The 22,146-nt window shown below is 48.4% G+C and overlaps 1 protein-coding gene across 3 annotated transcripts; it reads left to right on the plus strand.

Moving 5' to 3' along the window:
• The first annotated feature begins 7,343 nt into the window (after positions 1-7,343).
• On the plus strand, positions 7,344-13,534 carry HEXIM2 (HEXIM P-TEFb complex subunit 2). Of its 3 annotated transcripts, none has more exons than XM_028157067.2 (3): positions 7,344-7,495; positions 9,032-9,141; positions 12,543-13,534. In XM_028157067.2, exons 2-3 carry the CDS (start codon positions 9,127-9,129, stop codon positions 13,335-13,337), a joined length of 810 nt encoding a protein of 269 aa, XP_028012868.1. In that variant the 5' UTR covers positions 7,344-7,495; positions 9,032-9,126; the 3' UTR covers positions 13,338-13,534. The 3 variants fall into 3 exon arrangements, with proteins under 3 accessions (XP_028012868.1, XP_008147464.1, XP_054565753.1); XM_008149242.3 differs by lacking the exon at positions 7,344-7,495 and adding an exon at positions 8,155-8,300; XM_054709778.1 differs by lacking the exons at positions 7,344-7,495; positions 9,032-9,141 and adding an exon at positions 8,155-8,300.
• Positions 13,535-22,146: the final 8,612 nt, after the last annotated feature.

Here is a 22,146-nt window from a genome sequence, read left to right on the forward strand (position 1 = left end):
CATAGTTTAAGTGTGATTTCTAGAACTAATTCAAAATAGTACTGATTTACACGATTGCATTTTGGGGGGATAAAGAAATTATTAATTTGGAAAAAAATCTCTTAATGGGAGACTTTTCAATTTGCTGATTTTCCTCTTGAGTTCTAGTGTGCTACAATATATAGTTCAGGCAAAATATAAAGATTTAAATAGCTTCTAACTTAAGTGTGCTTGCTTCCTAGTGCCTTGGTTTTCTTCCCCGATGTTGGAGAAATAAACCAGTATTGGGTGTTTGGGGAGTAGAGAAAGTGGCTACAATTGGAAGATTAAAATTTATTCTGCTCATTAGCCATTCAAAAGTCTATTAACAAAAATATAAATCTAATTTGGCAGTTAGACAACTGACAGCATCCTTTCATTCCTACAAGTAGGTTTTTCGTAATCTCCATCCCACCGACTCCTCTCCCCTCCCCTTTGAAGCTGGGAGTTCGTTCCTAAATACCTGGAAGAGGCTCTTAGTAAACCTATTGCTTAATGCAAGCAATGGCTGGATAACCTTATGGGGCAGCTCTTTATGTTAAGATGTTTAGAGACGGGGGATTGGATTTATGAAGGAAAGAGCTGTTTGGAGCATTCCAGGGACTTACCCTACTTGTCAAATACTTAGGTGCTCCCTATACCAAAAAAAGGAATAGGAGCTGCCCACCTTTCTGAGGGTAGAACTGAAATGATAAATGCCCGCCCCCCTTACTGCAAATCAAATATAAAGCTTCTGGTTAAAGAGCTAAATTAACTCCTTGGGGGCTGAGTGGGAACCCTGCACCTATTTCCTATACAGCTGCTATTCTCAGTCTCCTAAACTGCGCTGATAGCAATTCTTGAATAGTTCTGCTCTTGAAAGTGCAGGGAGACCCTGGGAATTTCTGCCCGCAAATCAAAATAACAAGAAATTAGGACTGTCCCCTCCTGCCCACCACCTTCAGCTGCCCTGTGTTTCCTCGGGGTAATTGCACTACTCAAATCACTGGCACAGGGGTTCCTTAACTTGGGGCCCTAGAAACCATAGGGAGCCTTGGGGCCCACAAACCCAAATAAAATTATATGTAGACTTGTGTTATATGTACATTTTCCCAGGGAAAGGGTTCAAGAGAATGAGATTGTCAAACTTGAAGGTTTAAAAACTGCAGGGAAAGGGAAAAAGCCTCCCACTACGAAGATCCTTTTGCAGATAAATAGTGGAGGTGATGGAACTTCAAGAGAGAAATGCACCTTATGATGCATAAGAAGCATATACAAATCAATGAGTCAAAGGAAATTATGCTGGTCAAGACTGACTCAAGGCCCTCAAAGCTGGGCTGAGCTGGCCTCTGGCCCTATTCTGGTAATGGCCCATGGGAGACAATGTATAATCAGCTTTTCCTTTGGCCTAAAATTTACATGTCTAATTTGAAATAGTTTTCTTCGTGTTTTTAATATTTCTCCTACTATGACATCATGCAGCAGTCCCAGAAACCCCGCTGCTTGATGGAAGGGCAGCAACACCGCCCTCTGGCTTTTTAGTGCAGAGCAGAAGCCTCATTTTGATTGCACAAGGATGCAATGCAGCAGTGATAACCTCTAATTTCAGAACCTCTTCTTAAGACAGATTGATGTAAAAGAATCTTGTTTCCTCTACTATTGGTCTTGGAGAGACTTTACAAGTACATTTATCAGGAAAAAAACACACACCTGTTTTACTTTTAGGAGATAAATGCAGTCTCATTTTTAAAAATACATTTAGTTTTAAGTAACTCATAAATTGCTATCTTGAGCTATACAACTTTCTGAATTCTGCTTTCAAAGACACTGGTATTTTACTATATTTATTGCATTTATAGTCTTAGAATGATGAGTTTTGTGTGAAATATGAGTTTCTATCAACACTTTCTACATTGAAACACTTGACTAGTCTATTGCTCTCAGGGCAGAAGACTGAATTACCTATATTAATGGGGGGTTGTGATGACAAATGATCCTCAAATCCACTCTACCCTTTCACTAAAGTATGTCCTGCCAAACATTTCAACTGAGCCGCACAAAAGACTATGCTTACACAAAAGCAATTTCAGTTTCTAATACTGGGACCTGGATATCTAGCCAGGGCAAAGCACTGCCTAAACTTGGAGACAGCTGGCTGGATAGCTTAATCCTCCTCTGAGTAAGGGAAACTTCTCTTGGGCTAGCTAGCCTAGAACATAAAAGAGGCTCTCAGGAGACAATTACCTTCAGATTTCAGTTTGAGGAGAAAAAGCCAGGGAGTTCGATTGGTTTATTAGACTAGGTAACTCTAAAGAGAGGAAAATGGTAAAAATTAGACCAGACTGGAAGTCAAAGAACCCGGGTTCCAGTCATACATTTGACATATATGTACTAGCAATGCAATGCCAGACACATCTCTCAAACTCTCTGAGCCTCATTCTTCATCAGCAAAAGAGGGCTATGGCTACTTTACAGAACTGTTAAAAGTATTAAACGAGTAGTATGAAAATGTTTTACACATGCATTTGATTTTTTTTTCTCATCCGAGGACTTTTTCTTTTTTTAAATATAGTTTATTGATTTTTTACAGAGAGGAAGGGAGAGAGATGGAGAGCTAGAAACATCGATGAGAGAGAAACATCGATCAGCTGCCTCCTGCACACACCCCACTGGGGATGTGCCTGCAACCAAGGTACATGCCCCTGACCGGAATCGAACCTGGGACCTTTCAGTCCGAAGGCTGATGCTCTATCCACTGAGCCAAACCGGTTTCGGCGAGGACTTTTTTTTTTTAATTGACTTTAGAGAGAGAGGAAGGGAGAGAGAGAGGGAGAGAAACATGGATCAGTTGCCTCCCATACGTGCCCAACTAGGGATCAAACCCACAACCTGATTGGTATTTTTTTTTTCACTTCATCCAGTATTTATAAAAATATAAATTTTACATAAATATAAAAATCCTTTGTTTGGGGAAATGTAAATAAACATGCTTTATCCTAATGACTTCAAAAATTAGAGAAACCAAAGAGTGAATCCAATAAATTTAAAAAAAAAATCCGTAACCCAATAGTTTACCTTCAAAAAAATCAGGAACTGGCATATTTAGTCAAGCATTAGGTAATACACTACAGGTGTTCCCCTGGCCACTGCCACACAGAATTGCTGGCAACGAAATTCACAATAGTGTGATGGAAGAGTTGGCTAGAGTAAGGATGGTACTTGTACCTAACTAGATACACTGCGTATGGTGTTTTTTTATTATTATTTTTTCACATTTGACAAGATCATTGGAATAAAATTCCACTTTACTATTCTTTCCCACATGAAGTGTAAATCATTGATGCTAGAATGAAAAGTGACTTTTAAGAGAAAATGTCAAATTTAGGACCTGAACACAGTGGAGTCTGCTGACCAAAGTGTAATAGTCACCCTTTGCGAATGGGACCAAATCTATGGTCTAGGAGGGAAAGATTTAATCTTTGGCCACGTTTTGCCAGTTATCTTTGAATACTGGAAAGCTTACAACCTCTTTCCATCTCTTGTTGAAAAAACAAAGGCTGGGTTTAGACAAATCAATGCTGTAGCTTTTACAACTCTTCCCGAATAAACTTTTTCTTTTTTTTTCTTTTTTTAGAGTTGGTTCAATTATCAAAATTCTTTCAAATGGTTGAGATGCTACAGAAAACTGTTGGTAAGTCTTTTGAAATAGTGTGATCTTTTAAAATATATTTTATTGATTTTTTACAGAGAGGAAGCGAGAGGGATAGAGTTAAAAACACGATCAGCTTCCTCTTGCACACCCCCTACTGGGGATGTGCCCGCAACCAAGGTACATGCCCTTGACCTGACCGTAATCGAACCTGGGACCCTTGAGTCCGCAGGCCAATGCTCTATTCACTGAGCCAAACCGGTTTCGGCTGAAATAGTGTGATCTTTTAATACAGCAGCACCAAGAACAGTTACATTGGCTTACACTTTTTTTCCCCCCCAGGAACAAACATTCAGAACGGAATTGCAAACACTCCTCTGAGGTCATATTCTATTTGATACATTCACTGATTTTGTGTGAAGTGTTAAAAAGCCCTGGCTCTGCAGTGAGCAAAAGAATATTCCTGAAGGGAAATATTCCTGAAGCTTTAGAATGCTCCATGCAAAAGAATTGGAGAACATGATAGCATCCCTGCTCTTATAAACTACTCAGCAGAACTTGTCCTAACCTCCACAGAGTCATAAAAAGAGGTTAATTTGAAATTCTGAAATCTGCTCAAAACATGTAATTCTGCATATCTGGATAACTCCAGTACAATTTTCAGGCAAAGGCAGAAGACCAAACTGGAGGATGGAAGTGAATGTGTAAGAGGTTAGTTCTACCTTCCTTTCTAGTTATTACTAAAAATGTACTTAACAGAACAGCAAACATTTGAACAGCTTAGAAAGCTAGAAAAGAGAATGGTGAGAGCTAAACACAAAGAACAGCCCAGCCAGTGTTGCTCAGTGGTTGAGCATTGATCTATGAGCCAGGAGGAAATGGTTGATTCCCAGGCAGGGCACATGCATGGGTGGCAGGCTTGATCCCCAGAGTAGGGCATGCAGGAGGCAACTGATCATCAGTGATGCTCTCTTATCAATGATGTTTCTCTTTCTTTCCCTTCCTCTCTGAAATCAATAAAAATATATCTAAAAAATAAACACAAAGAATGACAATGGATTAACTGTAGAAATCAAATAGTTCAGAAGCAAGTATTTTCATCCTGAAGAGGGCTGCTGCAAAGAACCAATGAGCCCTAGCTGGTTTGGCTCAGTGGATAGAGCACTGGCCTGCGGACTGAAGGGTCCCAGGTTTGATTCCAGGCAAGGGCACATGCCCAGGTTGTGGGCTCGATCCCCAGTAGGGGGCGTCCAAAAAGGCAGTCAATCAATGATTCTCTCAACATTGATGTTTCTCAATAAAAATATATTTTAAAAAAAAAATCAATGAATCCTGCTCACACATAGCCACTTCGTCCCCAATAGTTGGACATCAGGCAAATGTACAACATCCAGGACTTTGTGGCAACAACTACTTGGTACCCTGAGAGATGGACCCTCGTTCAGCCCATTTGGATGGGCACCCTTTGTACTGCCCATGGGCGCATTTCAGTACGGCAGACCTCCCAACTACTCCAAATAACCTTCAAAGCAGAAGTGCTAATGTTCCCAAATAAGGAAGTTATAGCAAGTAAATGTTTAGACAGATGGCTACTGAAGAACAGTTATTTCTCAAATATTGATGAGGTAGCATTAATACCATTTTCAAATTAGGAAACAGGCACACCCAATAAATTCAATAAAAAATAAAAATTTAAAAAAGGAAACTGAGGCATACACAAAATAGTCTATTGTAGAATTTGTCATACACTCCAAAGCAACTCATCTGAAAGGAGAGAGCTGAGAAGGAAGTCGAAGGTTTGATTGAACATTAGATGAATAGACTCAGCAACAAAACAGTTTGGCCTAATCTTTAGGATTTGGCCTCTAGCCAAACCAACCAAGTCAGTGGTAGCACACAGAAATAGAACTTGGAGTTCCTAATTTCCAGTCCTGTTTTGTTCAGTAGATAACCAAACTAGTTTTATTTCCAACTTTTCTTATCAAGGAATGGAAAAGCTTACAGGTCAACCTTAAAGGGGATAAGCTTTCATTTTTATAAATGAGTAACAAAGTTCTGTACTGGGTATTCTCCACTTAGAAACATCCAAAGGTTTAACTAGATTACTTCAAAATGGAGGCTGGATCACTCCTCCATTAAGTTCTTGACAGAAGAAACACAAAGGTAATCTTCAGAACCTCTTTCAGCTTCTATGACTATTAAACTTTTAACTCCTACCAAGTTAGTGTCAGCTTTTCCTAACTAGAGTCTTTTCTTGATCTGAATTACAGTGTAAAATGAACATGACATAAGCCAAAAGTCAACCTACAGTATGAATCGAGTGTATTGAAGCTTCATTTAGGACTAAGTGGCTCAAATTTTCGATTAAGAACTTAAATCAGTGTGATCACATCTTTGCAATCCGGTTCTAAGACTTTCTCTGAGAATAGCTCGGGGGTAGAGGTCATTGTTAAGGCTGTGAAAAGGTCACTCTCACAACTTTTTAAAACATTTACTTTATAAAGAGGAGGAACAGGGGATTCAGTTTCTTGCTATTAAGGCCAAAGACTTAGAAATGGTTTGACCATCTCTTAACTGGCAATGAGACTCATCGAAAGGTAACCTCAAAGAGGAAGTCACTGCCCAGTCACTCCCCTCCTTCAGAATCTACCTAGGCATAATTTTAACGGACATTTTAGCAAAAGAATTATTAAAATATCCCTGAGCTATAAACCTCCCTGCACTTAGATTTCCAGCAGTAGGAAACGACAGTTTAATCCGCAATTCCAAAAAAGAATTTCACATTCAACTTCAACCTTTAAGGAGCTACCACAGCTGTAATGTTAAGGCTGAGTTGGTGCTTGTTTTTCAGAGTAGGTGTCCCCTATCTCCAAAACTCCATGTATGTGAAAAGCAGCTCCCAACTGCAAATTCTATTTTAGTAACATCCAGGACCTATCGCAGAGATGTTCATTTACTTGGCATTTCAAAATCGAGGCTCCCCAGTAACAATGCTCCAGCGGCAAAATACTCCTCTATTTAGCTGGTGGGAGACAAGTCCTTTAAACTGGAAAGAATCTGTAGTCTTATAATGATTACATTGGAATTCGTGCGTTTTTTTTTCCTCTAGGAGGGCAGACATTGCTCCAAAAGCTTTGGTATAAGTTATGGCTCTGATTTCAAAATGCAAACAGATGTTCCCGAAGCGTCCGCTATGGGCCACTCCCCTTTTATTTCCATTAAGTCCTGGCGACTCTTAAGTTTATTTTGTGTCCCAAGTCTGTAAAGGGCAAAAAACCCATACCCCCTTTGATGTAAACTTTCAGGAAAAGTGGGGGGAAAAAAACACTTTTGGAGTTTCCCAAAGTGGCTTGGCGACGTACGAGGTCAGGTCGTTCCGGGAATGGGCGCCGGTTAGGATACACCTTGAGGACAAGAGCGTTCAGGTTTCCACGCACCGGGCTCCCGAAGGTTTCTACACGCGCCCACCTAGGGGTCCCGGGTCGGTAGGAAGTGGCCCGGGCCGCGGACGGCCTCGGTGTACGGGGTGGGGAGCAGTGGGTGCAGCGGCCTCTCGGACCCCGGACCCTCCAGCTAGCTGCCGGCCAGGCCAGAGGGACGCGCGGCCAGGGCTGCAGCCTCCACCCTCCCCGGCGGCGCCAGTCTTTGGAATCTGGCGTCTTCGCCGCTTCGCCCGTCGAAGTGGGGGGTGGGGGTGGGGGTGGGGGTCGCCGCCATACCCAGGCCGAATGGGGCTGGGAAAAGAACTTGACAGAGCTCGGCCGCATGATCTGCGCCCTCGTGGAAGGACAGCAGAAGAGACCCGCTTCACCCGCTCTCTCCCCAGCCTGGGGTCTCGGGAAACTCGCGGTAATCACCCCCAAGAACCCCGCCCTCCGGGAGAGGAGAGGCTGCGAGGCTGCCGGGACGGTTTGAGGACCAGGCCCGGCTGGGAAGACTCCAGCCTTCACCTCCCAGGTCCCCGATCCCACTTCCCGCCGTCTCCCGGCGTCGCCACTTCAGGCAGCCCACTGGGCCCGGTCTCTCCCCACGCCCGGACCGCCCCCCAGGGGGTGCTCTCACTGTGCAGCGAGTCCCTCCGCTGCCTCCTCCCAGCCCAAAATGGCGGCGGCGGCGGCGGCCACCGATCCTTCTCGTCGCCTTCCTCTAGGACCGGGGATCCCTCCGCGCCCACAGCCCCTCCCCTCTCAGCCGGGTCTATTTTCGGCCTAGTAAAGATGAACGCCATCAATGAACTCTTTAATTGAGCTTGGAAGGCGAATCCGGTTGTGCTTCCGCACGGCAAACGTTGACATATTGACAGGCGAGTGGACCAATAAAAGAGGGCAGAGGTGAGCGCGGGACGACTCCCGCGCAAGGGTAGATGGGTTTTGGAGTTCTCGGTGTAGCTGCTGACGTGACAGGATCTTGGGTCGCCTTCCAAGGCTAGAAGAACTACAATCCCCAGCAGGCACCGCGCTGCAGAGGCTGTTCCCTCCCCCCCCCCCTTTCTCCCCGCCCCCCAACCTTAGTGCCTGAGCGGCTTGACCGGGGAGAGCTGCTGCAACTGCAGCCAGAGGTAGGGCTGAGGCGCTGGGAATGGCAGACCGGCGATTGCACAAAAAGACAACAGATGTAGTCGGTGTGCATAGCCCTTGCCCTTGACAACAAATAGGTCAGTTCCGCCTTTGCAAAACCTCTTTCCCCGACCATTTCCCCTCTTCTAAAGAATCCATCCTTATCACATTTGGGTTTCCTTCCCGGCTCCCTATAATGTGAAGCCCCTTTCCTCTGTTTCCCACCCTGAGAGGACGTAGGGAGGCCGGCCATGCCCTGTAGATGAAAAGGCCTCAGTCCCAGACTCAGCTCAGGCCCCAGACGTGTTTCTTGAGGCATTGACTTCTGGAGCCCAGCCCGGGTAGGGGTTGGGGGGCTGCAGTTAAGATTGAGGCCTCTGGAAAGGACCCCCTCTTGTTGGAGCCACCGACCCAGTCCACTCCGAGTCTCTCCAGGTCATTGCTGTGTATAGAGTGGCCTCCCCAGGCAGTCTTCTTTCCCACTCCGGTTGTTGGGGGAACAAAGCCCAGTCCTGCCTTACTGGTTGCCAGCCTGGTCCTCAGTTGACTTCCAGGTGAGCAGAATAGGATGTAAGCCTGGCCCTGAGGCCTGAGAAACAGGACTGGGAAGATGGTTTCTTTATCCCCATTTGGCCCCTTGCTGGCTGCAGGTGTGAAAAACAGGGTGGAGGCCGCCTTCCGGGCCTTCCTTTGAAAATGAGGTTGTGCAGGTCTGGTGCTACAAAATGGCTGCTGTTGCCTTGGTAAAAAAAAAAAAAAAACTCCTGGGCAGCCAGTCTTCCTGAGAATTCTCCTTCAGGACTTAGGTTTCTGTTGTTGTTTAAAGCAGGTGTCACTAGTTAAAGGCATCTGCTGAGAGATTTGGAACAGAAGAAGGTGGCCCCTCTGAACCAGACCAGCTGTAATACAGACTGACCAGCAGCCATGGAGGAGGCCAAGGTAAGCCTCGCCCTCCCAATCCCCGGAATGCCCTGAACATGGATTGTGCCGTCTGGGATCCTGGTGTGTTGGCAGATTTGGAAAAAATCGCTGAGTAATATGCCAGATGCTAAATCTGTGCTATCTCATGACATCCTAGTAGCCCTTCAGGATAGGACTTATTATTTCCATTTCACAGAAGCTAAGGTTCTTTTTAAAAAATATGTATTATTTTTTGTCTTAACCAGTTTGGCTCAGTGGATAGAGCGTTGGCCTGCGGACTGAAGGGGACCAGGTTCGATTCTGGTCAAGGGCACATGCCGGGTTTGTGGGCTCGATCTCCAGTGGGGGTGTGCAAGAGGCAGCCGATCAATGATTCTCTCTCATCATTTATGTTTCTATCTCTCTCTCCCTCTCCCTCCCTGTCTGAAATCAATAAAAAAAAAAACATATAAAAACTATACATATTTTTATTGATTTCAGAGAGGGAGAGAGAGATAGAAGCATCAATGATGAGAGAGAATCATTGATCGGCTGCCTTCTGCACACCCCACTCTGGGGATGGAGCCCGCAATCCGGGCATGTTCCCTGACCGGAATCAAACCGTGGCCTGCTGGCTCATAGGTCGACCGACGCTCAACCCCTGAGCCGTGCCGGCTGGGCCACAGAAGTTAAGGTTCTAAGAGCTGAAATATCTTTTCTAGAATCATGCCATCAGCAAGCAACTGATCCAGGGTTTAAACTTAAGGCCTTCTAATAACAGAACCCTGCCTTGTCCAGGCTGAGAACCAAGTCTAAAACAGGGGAAAGAGTTTGAGCAGTTGGTTCATAATTTGGGATGTGTTGGGGGATAAGATACCACCCAGGAGAGACGGAGAGACAGATTGTATGAAGCCCTTAGAATGTCACCTGATCTGGCAACGGGAGCCCAAACCCTCCCGGACCGTGCTCCCTCTCTCTCACTGCCCCCACCTTGCCCATTCTTCTCCCCTAGTCCACAACTCCTTATAGCTGAGAAGAGAACTCAGCTCCTCTGACTCACCCTATCTAGCCACTTCCAGTGTTTCCTGGATTTAATTTGGACTTCATGACATGCCAGGGCTAGAAGGTTCAGAGAGGGCAAATGACTCACACAGGTCACACAGCTTACCTGCAATAGTGGTAATGGTAGTAGAGGAACAAGCCTTTAGGAGGGAGGCAGCATGTGGGGCTGAGGGGCAGGGCTGATTTGGGTGAGGGGAAAGATCATTAGGGAGCTTTGGCTGAGTGGGGGGGGGGGGGGGGGCGCGCGGACTGGGGGAGGTAGGTGTTTTGTTTTATGCACACAAAAACAAGCCACCCTGCCTTAAGAGTTCCCAGCGGACTGCCTCTTTCAGGGTGGGGCAGAGCTGTCTCATTGGACCCAAAACACTGGTGAGGACAGGGCAGTCACTCTTAATTGACCTCCCTGCAGGTGAATTAACAATACAGTACAACACATGCATCACTGCACACACACACTCCAACACACATCCACACACACACTCCAACATGCATCACTGCACACACACACACACAAACACATGCACACACACATTCCAACATACCTCATTTTCCCTGATGTTCTCTTTAGGGTCTCCCAAATGCATGTAACACACCTTCAGCTCTTATAGGGCTGCATACATCCCCCAATACATACCCTATGCTTATATGGACCTATGCCCAGAGGTCTCTGAACTATGTTGTACATTATAAAACAACATCCCACTGGTAGTAGTTATTATTAGAATTCCCCAAACCACAAACTTAGAGCAACTCATTCCCCACTCCCCACTCAGTACTCCCACCCTCACCATGACATAGATAACCAGATGCCCTGAACACACACTCGCGTGACAGAATCCTTTGCGCATCTTAGATAAGTTCTAGAATTCTCTCAGCTGCAGACTAGAGTTTGACCTTTCCTCTCCCTAGTTAGGATCTCTTTCCTGCCCATCATGTGGATGAATACCAACTTCTGCCTGGAATAAATGCACCATCTTCTTCACCCTAGGATGACAGAAAAGAGAATCTTGTGTCCCGGTCTCTTTTTGGATCCCCTCTTATGGGCTTTATGTCATTTAACATACACTTATTAAGTGCTTACCTTGGGCCATACCCAGGGACACAGTGGTGAACTGAACAGACAAGTCACATGCTTACAGGAGGAAGGCAGATGGTAACGTGCTAAACGTGATGTATGATGTTAACTGTCACGTGATAGGGAGTTACTGGGAAGGGGAGATGACAGGGCTACTTTAGATAGGCTGGTCAGGAACGGCCTCTCTGAAGAGGCGACGTTGGAACAAAGCCCTAAATAAAGGATGAAAAGAGTCAGCTGTCCGCCCTAACCAGTTTTTCTCAGTGGCTAGAGCGTCGGCCTGCAGACTGAAGGGGCCCGGGTTCGATTTTGGTCAAGGGTGCGTACCTAGATTGCAGGCTCCTCCCTGGCCAGGGCCCTGGTTGGGGCTTGTGCAGGAGGCAACCAGTGATGTGTTTCTCTCACATCAATATTTCCATCTTTCCCTCTCTCTTCCACTCTCTCTAAAAAATCAATGGAAAAATATCCTTGAGTGAGGATTAAAACAAAACAAAAAAGAGTCAGCTATCCAAATACCCGGAAGCAGGATCAGCGACATAATTTGTGCAGCTCAGTGCAAAGGGCTCTTTATTAAAAACCAGTAAGAAGGCCCTGGCTAGTGTGGCTCAGTTGGTTGTAGGTTCAATTTCCAGTCGGAGCATGTACCTGGCTTGTGGGTTCAATCCTGGGTTGGGGCAGGTACGGAAGGCAGCGAATTGATGTTCTCTCTCACATTGATGTTCCCCCCCCTCCCCCTTCCTCTCTCTAAAATCCATAAGCATATCCTTGTGTAAGGTTTATTTATTAAATATATTTTATTGATTTTTTACAGAGAGGAAGGGAGAGGGATAGAGAGTTAGAAACATCGATGGGAGAGAAACATGGATCAGCTGCCTCCTGCACACCCTCTACTGGGGATGTGCCCGCAACCCAGGTACATGCCCTTGACCGGAATCCAACCTGGGACCCTTCAGTCCACAGGCCAACGCTCTATCCACTGAGCCAAACCGGTTAGGGCTCCTTGTGTAAGGATTTAAAAAAATATTAAGTTCAAGACAGTGACAGCAGAGCATTAAGCAAAGCATGGGGCTTTTTTGATGGGAGGCATTGAAATTGCAGAGTGACATACAGAGGTGAAATTCCTGCTCTTGCCTAGTTTGCTTAGGGCCCATTGGGGGCAGACAGGAGACAGGTTAGCCATAAACAAACAAATGGTTGCAGAAGGCTGAGAGCTACAGGTCGGGGTGGGGAGGGGGTGAAGAGGCAGGGAAGGATTCCAGGCACAGACTGGCTGTGACCCATCCTCCTCATGTTCTCTCTTTAGGCCTCTGACTCTCCTAAGAGCCCAGAAACACCCCCTGAACCTCATGACCCTGCTGGTTCCCTGCCCCTGACACCCCGGATGGAGAGCCACTCAGAGGAGGAAGATCCTTCCGGGGCTGGCGGTGGCCTGGGCTGCAATAGCAGGGGTCCCCGCACCCAGAACCCCCGGAGCTACTCCGTGGAGGCGGTGCTGGGCCGCAAGAAGCACCGCCGGCGGCCCTCCAAGCGCAAGCGGCACTGGCGGCCCTACCTGGAGCTGAGCTGGGATGAGAAGCAACAGCGGGACGAGAGGCAGAGCCAGAGGGCCTCCCGGCTCCGAGAGGAGATGTTCGCCAAGGGCCAAGCCGTGGCGCCCTACAACACCACCCAGTTCCTGATGAACGACCGAAACCCCGAGGAGCCTGACCTGGATGTGCCCCAGGGGGCCTCCCACCCAGGCTCCAGTGAAGAGAGCGAGGCCGAGGACAGTGGCGGGCCGGTCCAAGCTCCTGGCGAGTTCCAGCAGAGGGACTTCTCGGAGACCTATGAGCGCTTCCACACGGAGAGCCTGCAGGGCCGCAGCAAGCAGGAGCTGGTGCAAGACTACCTGGATCTGGAGCGGAGGCTGTCGCTGGCGGAGGAGGAGACCAGGAGGCTGCAGCAGCTGCAGGGGCGCGCCAGCCGCCAGTCCTGTCGCCAGGTGGAGGAACTGGCTGCTGAGGTGGAGAGGCTCCGGACAGAGAACCAGCGGCTTCGGCAGGAGAATGAGATGTGGAATCAAGAGGGCAGCCTTGGCAACGGGGAGCCAGGCACCTAGGGGTGCCCCCTTACCAGTTTAGCCCAAGGAGACAGTTGCATTTCATACACATGTAGGCCCGCTGGGTCTCAAGGTGGCAGGTGGTGGATGAAAATCACTCCCAGCACCCCCCGTGTCCCCTGAGAACAGCTTGACTTCCACCTTGTCGTTTCCACAATTTGTTCTTTGATGGCATTTTTTTTTTTTTTTTTTCATTTCAGAGAGGAAGGGAGATGGAGAGAGAGATAGAAACATCAATGATGAGAATCATTGCTCAGCTGCCTCCTGCACGCCCCACTCTGGGGATCGAGCTCACAACCGGGGCATGTGCCCGTGACCAGAATCGAACTCGGAACCATTCAGACCGCAGGCCAATGCTCTATCCACTGAGCCAACCCGGCTAGGGTAATGGCATCTTATTTTTCACAGAGAAAATAAATGGTTTTGGTGAAATCAAATGCAGTGGCTGGGACTGGTTTCACTGGGGCTCTGAGGTCGAAGGCACATTCATCCCAGAAAGGCTTGGGACTTGGGGTCCTGATGCCTCCTTGCCCCGAGCCTGGGAGGACAGCAGACTTCTGCACTGGGGCCCTATCGAGCTCTCCAGGATGCCTGAATTCTGCTCTGTGTGGTGGGGAGCAGTCAGACTGCTCTGAAGGTTTCATAGAGGGGGGTGTAGAGGTGGGAGGGGGCTCCATCAGGAGCCCCCGGGTTCAGCCAGAACTTGACTTAAGATGCCAGATCGCTGGGAGGAGCTGGGAGCTTCCCCAGAGGAGAGAGGGCTGGGATCTTGGAGAAGGCCCAAGTCCAGGGGTTCCTTCAGGGTGTGCTCCCAGGTTCCCTTGTGTTCTCCCTGTCTTCCCCACAGTCCAGAGGGCTGGGCTAGATGAGGTATGGGTGCCTTGTGTCTCCTTGTCCTGGATAGCCCCTACCCCCCACATCTGGCAGCCAGGGGAAGGGCACTTACAAGGAAGCATGCAAGGGAAGTTTTCTCCTCGTGGGAAATCAGCCCAAGCAGCAGAGGACAGTGAATGGATCCTAGCGGAGCTGTGGCCTGGCTTTCCTGGAGCGCTCTGCAGCTGTGCACCCTCTCCTCTGAGCCCAATCACCGGCACGGTTAATCCCCGCTGAGGGAAGCCCCTCACCTACCTGCACATCATCGACAGCTGAGTCAGCCTGGATGATGCAGATACCTCCAGCGTGCCAGCAGTATTGGGCTCTGAAGCGAGCTCATACACCCCTGCTCGATGGAAACGGAGATGAACCCTGTATGTTGCCAGGACAACTTTCATTTCTGCCCTGCCACACCCAGGCCTCACCAGAAAAGCAAGGTGCGAGAACAGATTCTAGGAAGGGATGGGATTCAAGAGAATAGAATAAAATCTCCCATCCCGGTGGGGTCTGCCCCTGGAACTCTGGCCAAGGGTGTCAGCCCCCTTCCGTATACCTGTCAGGAAGGGCCAGAGGCATGACTGTCCCACTTTGCAGGTGGGAAACCCAAGCCTTAGAGTGTGACTTTTGGGACTCTAAGAATGCTGACCTAAGGCCTGCCTTCCCCTTTGGGTTACCAGCCAGGGACCCATCGGCCCCTGGGCAGCCTCTCTGCTGCTGCATTCCTCAGCATAGAGCCTGAGGGAGAGGGGAGGGGCAAGGCCATGGGCCAGGACCAAGGGTATGTACCTGGAGGGTGTGTGTGTGTGTGTGTGTGTGTGTGTGTGTGTGTGTGTGTGTGTGTTAGTAACTAGGAGGGAAGAGAAGATTCCAGAGGGCTGCTGGAGTGTGTGGGGGATGGTGTGGGTGCGGGGGGATGGGTGTGGAGGTGTGTCCGGAGATGGCTTGGGCCAGCTGTCCCTGAGTAGGCAAGATCTTCTCACAGGGGAGGGGCAGGTGAGAAGTTCAGCCCTTCTTGGCCCAGAGCTGAGGAGCTTGGAGACAGGAAAGCTGCCAGCTGGCCCTCTCTACCCCAACACACACAGACACACACACCGAGATTCCCCACACCCCCAAACACACACTTGGTCAGGGTTGTACCTAGGTGGGTTAATATTCCCAAGGTGGCCCTGGCCTGTGTGACTGTTGGTTGGGCATGATCCTGTGCACTGAAAGGTTGCCAGTTCAATTCCCAGTCAGGGCACATGCCCAGGTTGCAGACTTCATCAATGTTTCTCCCCCCCCCCCCCCCTCTCTCTCTCTCAATAAAAATATGGTGTTTGTTTGTTTTTTTTAAAAAAGGGGGCAGGATGGGGCAAGATGAAAACGAAGAAAAGGGTGTGAGCTGGGAAAGTGTCAGGAGGAGCTGAAAGGGATTCATGAAGAAGTCAGTGTCACCCCCTCCCCCCATCTGGTTCCCTGACCTCAGTGCCCTCCCACCCAGTGGAGCTGGGGGTCTCCAGGCTCAGCTCTGGGGAGAGGCGGCTCAGCTACAGCTGGTGGCCAGGCACAGGTTCATTGTGCCTCCCCCCTTTCCCTCTCCACTGGTCCTGAGCCTGAGCTTCTCCCTACCCACCACAATGATGTAAGCTCCAATTTACAGCCCCCCATCTCCAACCCCACCCCTCCCCGCTTCAGCTGGGAAGATGGGCTTGGACACACTCCCTTCTCTTCCTCCGGCCTTTCCAGAGCAAATGCCCAGTGCCTTTCTCTCTCATGTCCATTTGCTTTCCAGGACCTTCTTGGTCACCCGGGCCAAGGGAGGGAGGCCCAGAAGGCAGATGTTTGTTTCATAAGAGTGATTGCAGAAGCTTCCCACCACTCATACCCTGGCCTGGGACGCTCATTTCTTCTCCATCCAAGACCCCCACCTCAGTGGAAACTCCTGTGTTCAGTGGACAGACCCTGCCCGCAATAGGGTCAGGGAATGAGGAGAGGTAGTGAGGTGGACAAAGGAGCTGAGCAGGCAGGAAGAAGCTGCCAGGAAGTAGGGAAGGGGTCGAGGTGAAGTAATTCAGTTCATGAGGAAAGAGGGTAGCCAGGTCCCATTGCCTCTATTGGGTGCAGGCAAGGACGGCGCTGTCCCTTTAAGTGGGGGTGCCAGTCAATGCCCTCCCCCAGCCAACCCAATTCCTGGGCACACTGAGCATGTGCAGGAGCTGTGCAAGTGGAGGGGAGGGAAGCAGAGGGATAGATTCCGGAGGGAACTCCTCACCCCCCCTACTTCCTGTAGCTGCCCCACTCTCCTTCCTGGGTCTGACAAAGGGGCCACGGTGCTCCCCCAGGTTCTGCTCCCATCACCTTCCCCCATCCCAGACCCCAGTGGGTGCTGCCTGCAAGGGTGTGATGGGCAGGCCCCCTCTGCCCTGGGAATTCTCAGGCAGCTCCCCCGCTGCCCAGAGGTGGCACACACACTTAGCCCAGTGACATCCTCACTTCCCTGGTGTAGGCGGTGGATAATCTACCTGTTGCTTAACGTGTTTGCTTTCATTCCACTGGTGCCAGAGGTTTTAAAAGATCCATATACCCGTGACGACGCTCTGCTCTGAAAATTAAAAACAGCTAAAAAGATGAGGTCCCTGCCCCACCCCCAGGAGCTTCAAGTCTAAAGTCTGAGGGAAGCAAACAGCTCAGAGGCTGAGTGAAGACAGCCAAGTCCTCCTCCCTGCTTCCTTCCTCAGCCCCTCCTTCACCTCCCTCCCCTACCTGGGACTTGCCCACTCTTCTTATTCCTTTAATCTCTTAGCTACAGGTACTTTATTATTATTACTATTATGTAATTTATTGATTTGAGGAAGGGAGGGAGGAAGGGAGGGAGGGAGAGAGAAACATTGATTTGTTTTTCCACTTATTTATGCATTCATTGTGGCAGATTCTTGTATGTATCCTGACCAGGATGGAAACCTGCAACCTTGGTGTCACCAACTGAGTTACCCGGCCAGGACCTGTACCCTTATTTTTAATTGAGGTGAAATTCACCTAACATGAGATTCACCATTTTAAAGCAAATAAGTCTGTGGCATTTAGTACATTGACAGTGTGTGCAACTGCCACCTCTATCTAGTTCCAACAAGATCACCCCAAAAGGAAACCCATACCTATTAAGCAGTTATTCCCCATTCCCGCCTTTCTCCAGCCCAGGCAACCACCGATCTGCCTTTTGTCTCTGTGGATTTATTTATTCTTCATATTCTGGTGGTCCAGCCAAGAGGAAAAGGCTAGTCTCCTGGGGCCTGTGTCAGAAAAACACAGGTCCCCTGAGGGCCCATGTGGAGGTCACACTAGACCAGTAGACCAGTAGTCTGGAGACCTGAGATCTATCCCAGCTCTGCTGCTAATTCAGGGGCCTCCTCTCCTCCTTTGTTCAAAGGATGGGGGCTTCAGGCCAGTCCGGGATCCTGAGCTCTCCAGGGCCTGTTCCTGGGCAGGGGGCTTCTGTCTGGGATTGTGTTTACCTGCCTGAACAATAATATAACACCTCCTTGATCCTCTTGGCTCCTCCCTGCTAGGTCCAGGAAGTCAAGATGGCCCCAGGGGACATACTGTGGAGTCTGGGGTCAGAGGCAAGGGATGAAGAAACTTCTGCTTGGAGAGGTTAAGAAACTTGCCCAAGGCCTCACAATGCCTGTAGCAACCGGTTCTGATTGTATTTCAGCTCTTGCCCATTGTTCCTTCCTATCTTCAAAGAGATAAGTAAGTTAAGGACTTAGCATCAGCTGTATAGGAGGTGCTGTCAAATGGAAGCAGCCATAAATTTCACTACTTTAAAAAAAAAATATATATATATATATATATATATATATATATATGCATATATTTTTTATTTCAGAGAGGAAGGAAGAGGGAGAGAGAAACATCAATGATGAGAAAGAATTATTGATTGTCTGCCTCCTGCACACTACCCACTGGGGGATGGAGCCCGAAAACCAGACATGTGCCCTGACCAGGAATCAAACCATGACCTCCTGGTTCATAGTAGACGCTCAACCACTGAGCCACATCAGCCGGGCTTTACTACTTTTTTTTTTTTTAATATATATTTTATTGATTTCAGAGAGGAAGGGAGAGGGAGAGAGAAACATCAATGATGAGAGAGAATCACAGATTGTCTGCCTCCTGCATGCACCACACTGGATCGAGCCCACAACCCGGGCATGTGCCCTAACTGGGAATTAAACCGTGACCTCCTGGTTCCTAGGTTGATGCTCAACCACTGAGCCACGCCCGCCGGGTGCTTTACTACTTTCTTAATTAGTAACTAGTTCCATTCCAAGGTGGTTTATGGGAGTTCCTCTCACCCCACCTTCCCTTATCTTTTTTGTTTTGTTTTTTAATATACTTTTATTTCAGAGAGGAAGGGAGAGGGAGAGAGAGATAGAAACATCAATGATGAGAGAGAATCATTGACTGGCTGCTTCCTGCACACCCGCCACTGGGGATCGAGCCCATGACCGGAATCGAACCTGGGACCCTTTAGTCTGCAGGCCGACGCTCTATCCACTGAGCCAAACCAGCTAGGGCTCCCTTATCTTTTGAAAGGGGTTACACTTTGCCTTCTCTACTGGCCTTCCTAGAATGACAGCTTTTGTAGGGGCGGAGGGGCTGCCTGGACCTGAACCATTAGGGCAGGTGGGTGTGGAAAGCGTGGCTGCTCTCCCCCAAAGGAGATGCTATTTGTTGCCTTCACCTGGGGCTCAGTTCTCCCACTTCTCTATGGCTGAACATTGACTCCGGCCCCCCAAACAGAAAGGCCTTTGTGGACCAGGGAATGGAGGGGACTGAACAGGCTTTGCCTGGCAGGGGCACAGGCTGAGCAGCTGCTCCCAGCTGGCCAGTGTGAACTGGCTGTCTGTGAGCAGGGACATTCCAGAAACCACCTGTCCCAGAGATCCTCCCTGGACTCCATCCGAGATGGGCGGCCCAGATCAGCCCTCAGGGCATCTGCCATGTCCTGCCTCCGGACAACCAGGAGGGGCCCCCTCCCCTGCTCCGTCCTCGCCCCAGTGGCTCTGAGAGGAAGTTCCCAAGGAAACTAAGTTGTGAGGACATGATGAGCCACACGGACATCCAGAGCCCACCTCTGCTACAGCCCATCATCCCACAAGGAAGAAAAAGGGGTCTCCTTGGCCCCAAAATCTCCTGTGGCTCTTATTCCTCCCAGCTCCCTCCACGGGGTTCTCCTCAGGCCCACACACCCCAGTCAGCCATTCGGACTCCTTTTTCCCGGTGTGAGGACCCGGGAAGCTGCAAACTCCCTCACAACAGCGCCTGGGCCCAAGCCCTGTGGCTGTCCAGCTGGCGGCTCCCTCTCTTACCGCTGGGTTCTCAGGCCCCACTGTCCTTTCTACCGAGATCTTCCTTTTCTTCTCAGTCCCAGCCATTTCCCTCTTGGGCTTCTGAAAAAGAGGATCTTTTTTCTCTGGGCCCCGGTCCAACTGTCCTCACTTGTAATTCACATTTGTAGCCACAGGCATTGCCCCTCCTGGACTCACCCCACCCCCAGGGTCCCCCCTGGACAACGTTGGCTTCCCTGGCCTCCCTGGGCAATGCTCTTCAGCTGCCTCTGCTCCCTGGGCTCCAGATGCTTGAGGACTTTTTTTTTTTTTTTTTAATCCCCCAAATGGCTGCACAATTGTGGTCCTGACACTGTTGAAAAATTCTTTTTGTTATGATTTAAAATTCCATGTTTATGATAAACTGCCTTCATACATTTGTGAGTTTTCTATTCCACCAGTTAGTTCTTTATCTCATTTATTGATAGACCAATCACATTTTAAAAATTACTGCCCTGGCTGGTTGCTCAATGGTTAGAACATCAGCCTGTGGACCAAAGGGTCACGGGTTTGATTCCTGGTCAAGGGTGCATACCTCGATTGCAGGTTCTCCAGCCCCTGTAGGGGCACCTGCAAGAGGCAACCAATCGATGTGTCTCTCTCACGTCAATGTTTCTCTTTCTCTCTCTCTCTCCCCCTCTCTTCCCTCCCTTCCACTCTCTCTAGAAATCAATGGAAAAAATATCCTCAGGTGAGGATTTAAAAAAATTATTATAGCTGCATAACATGCTTTCATATCTGATAGCTCTGTTCTTGCTCATGGAGTCCAGGTTCCATTTCTTTGCAGAAATCCTTTGTCCAATAAATTATTCTTGCTCATAACCTTTTACTAAAGATTACTGGATAGTCTTAGATTTAAAAAATTTTCTAGAGCCCTAACTAGTTTGGCTCAGTGGATAAAGCCTCGGCCTGCAGACTGAAAGGGTCCCAGGTTCAATTTCGGTCAAGGGCATGTACCTTGGTTGCAGGCACATACCCAGTGGGGGGTGTGCAGGAGGCAGATGATCGATGTTTCTCTCTCATCGATGTTTCTAACTCGCTATTCCTCTCCCTTCCTCTCTGTAAAAAATCAATAAAATATATTAAAAAAAAACAACTGTTAAAAATTTTTTCTAGAGTCCATTTAAAAGCAGCTTGTCTAGATCCTCTCCCCAAAGCATAACTTTATGTCTTTATACGTGTGTTACGTGCTGTTGAGTCAGCTATGACTCCTGCGACTGTGAATGAGTGATGTCCACAGTGTCCTGAACGCAGCAGCCCTGCTCAGCTCCTGTAGACTCACCCATGCCTGTGGCTCTTTTTATGGAACAATCCATCTCATAGTTGGTCTTCCTCCTTTCTTGCTGTCTTATCTCCCCTCCCCCTCCCTCCCGCATTATTGTCTTTTTTAAAGAACCCTGCCTTCTCACAATGTGCCCAAACTAGGACAGCTTCAGTTTGGTCATTTTTGCCCCCAGCGATGTTTCAGGCCTAACTTGCTCTAGACCTAATTGTTTGTCTTTCTGTTACCTAATTCAATGTCCTATCTTGAGGTTGGATTAAATATCTTTCTACATCTGTGACTCTGTCTCATATTCTTTAACCATTTTTTAATTGTTATTTTAAAAATAAATTTTTATTGATTTCAGAGAGGAGGGGAGGGGGAGAGAGAGATAGAAACATCAGTGAGGAGAGAGGATCATTGATCGGCTGCCTCCTGCACGCCCCACACTGGGGATCGAGCTAGCAACCAACCCCGGCATGTGCCCTGACCAAGAATCTAACCATGACCTCCTGATTCATAGGTCGACGCTCAGCCACTGAGCCACACCAGCCGGGCTCTTTGTGCACAGTTGAATGGCATTAAGTACATTCACATTGTTGTACAACTATTACCACCATCCATGTTCAGAACCTTTTCTTTTCATCTTCCCAAACTGAGACTCCATTAAACCCATTAAACAATAATTCCCCACTCCCCCTCCCCCAAGTCCCTGGCAGCTACCATTCTTCTTTTCAAGAAGCCTTTTGATATGATTGCTTTCCTGCTGCGTTCCATCCAGCTGGAGTCCAGGTTCCCGCTCTTTGCAGAAATCCTTTGTCCAATAAATTACTATTATTTTTTAAAATATATGTTATTTTATTTTTAAAAAATATGTATTTTATTGATTTTTCACAGAGAGGAAGGGAGAGGGATAGAGAGTTAGAAACATCGATGAGAGAGAAACATTGATAAGCTGCCTCCTGCACACCTCCCACTGGGGATGTGCCTACAACCAAGGTACATGCCCTTGACCGAAATCGAACCTAGGACCTTTCAGTCCGCAGGCCCACGCTTTATCCACTGAGCCAAACCGGTTAGGGCAGTCCAATAAAGTATTGTTTCTCAACTTGACTGCTTATTGGAATCACCTAGGAAATATTTTTAAAGTTCGGATATCTGGGTGCCACCCCTAGAAATTCTGATTTAATTCTTCTGGAGCCTGGGCAGTGGAATTTTTAAGGCTCCCCAAGGAATGCTCCTGTGTAGCCAGGGCTGAGAGGCAGAGTTCTAAGAGCTCCAAATGTTCTCTCTGCCCAGCGTGTGT

Source organism: Eptesicus fuscus, chromosome 20 (genome assembly GCF_027574615.1).
Source record: "Eptesicus fuscus isolate TK198812 chromosome 20, DD_ASM_mEF_20220401, whole genome shotgun sequence".
Classification (NCBI taxonomy): domain Eukaryota; kingdom Metazoa; phylum Chordata; class Mammalia; order Chiroptera; family Vespertilionidae; genus Eptesicus; species Eptesicus fuscus.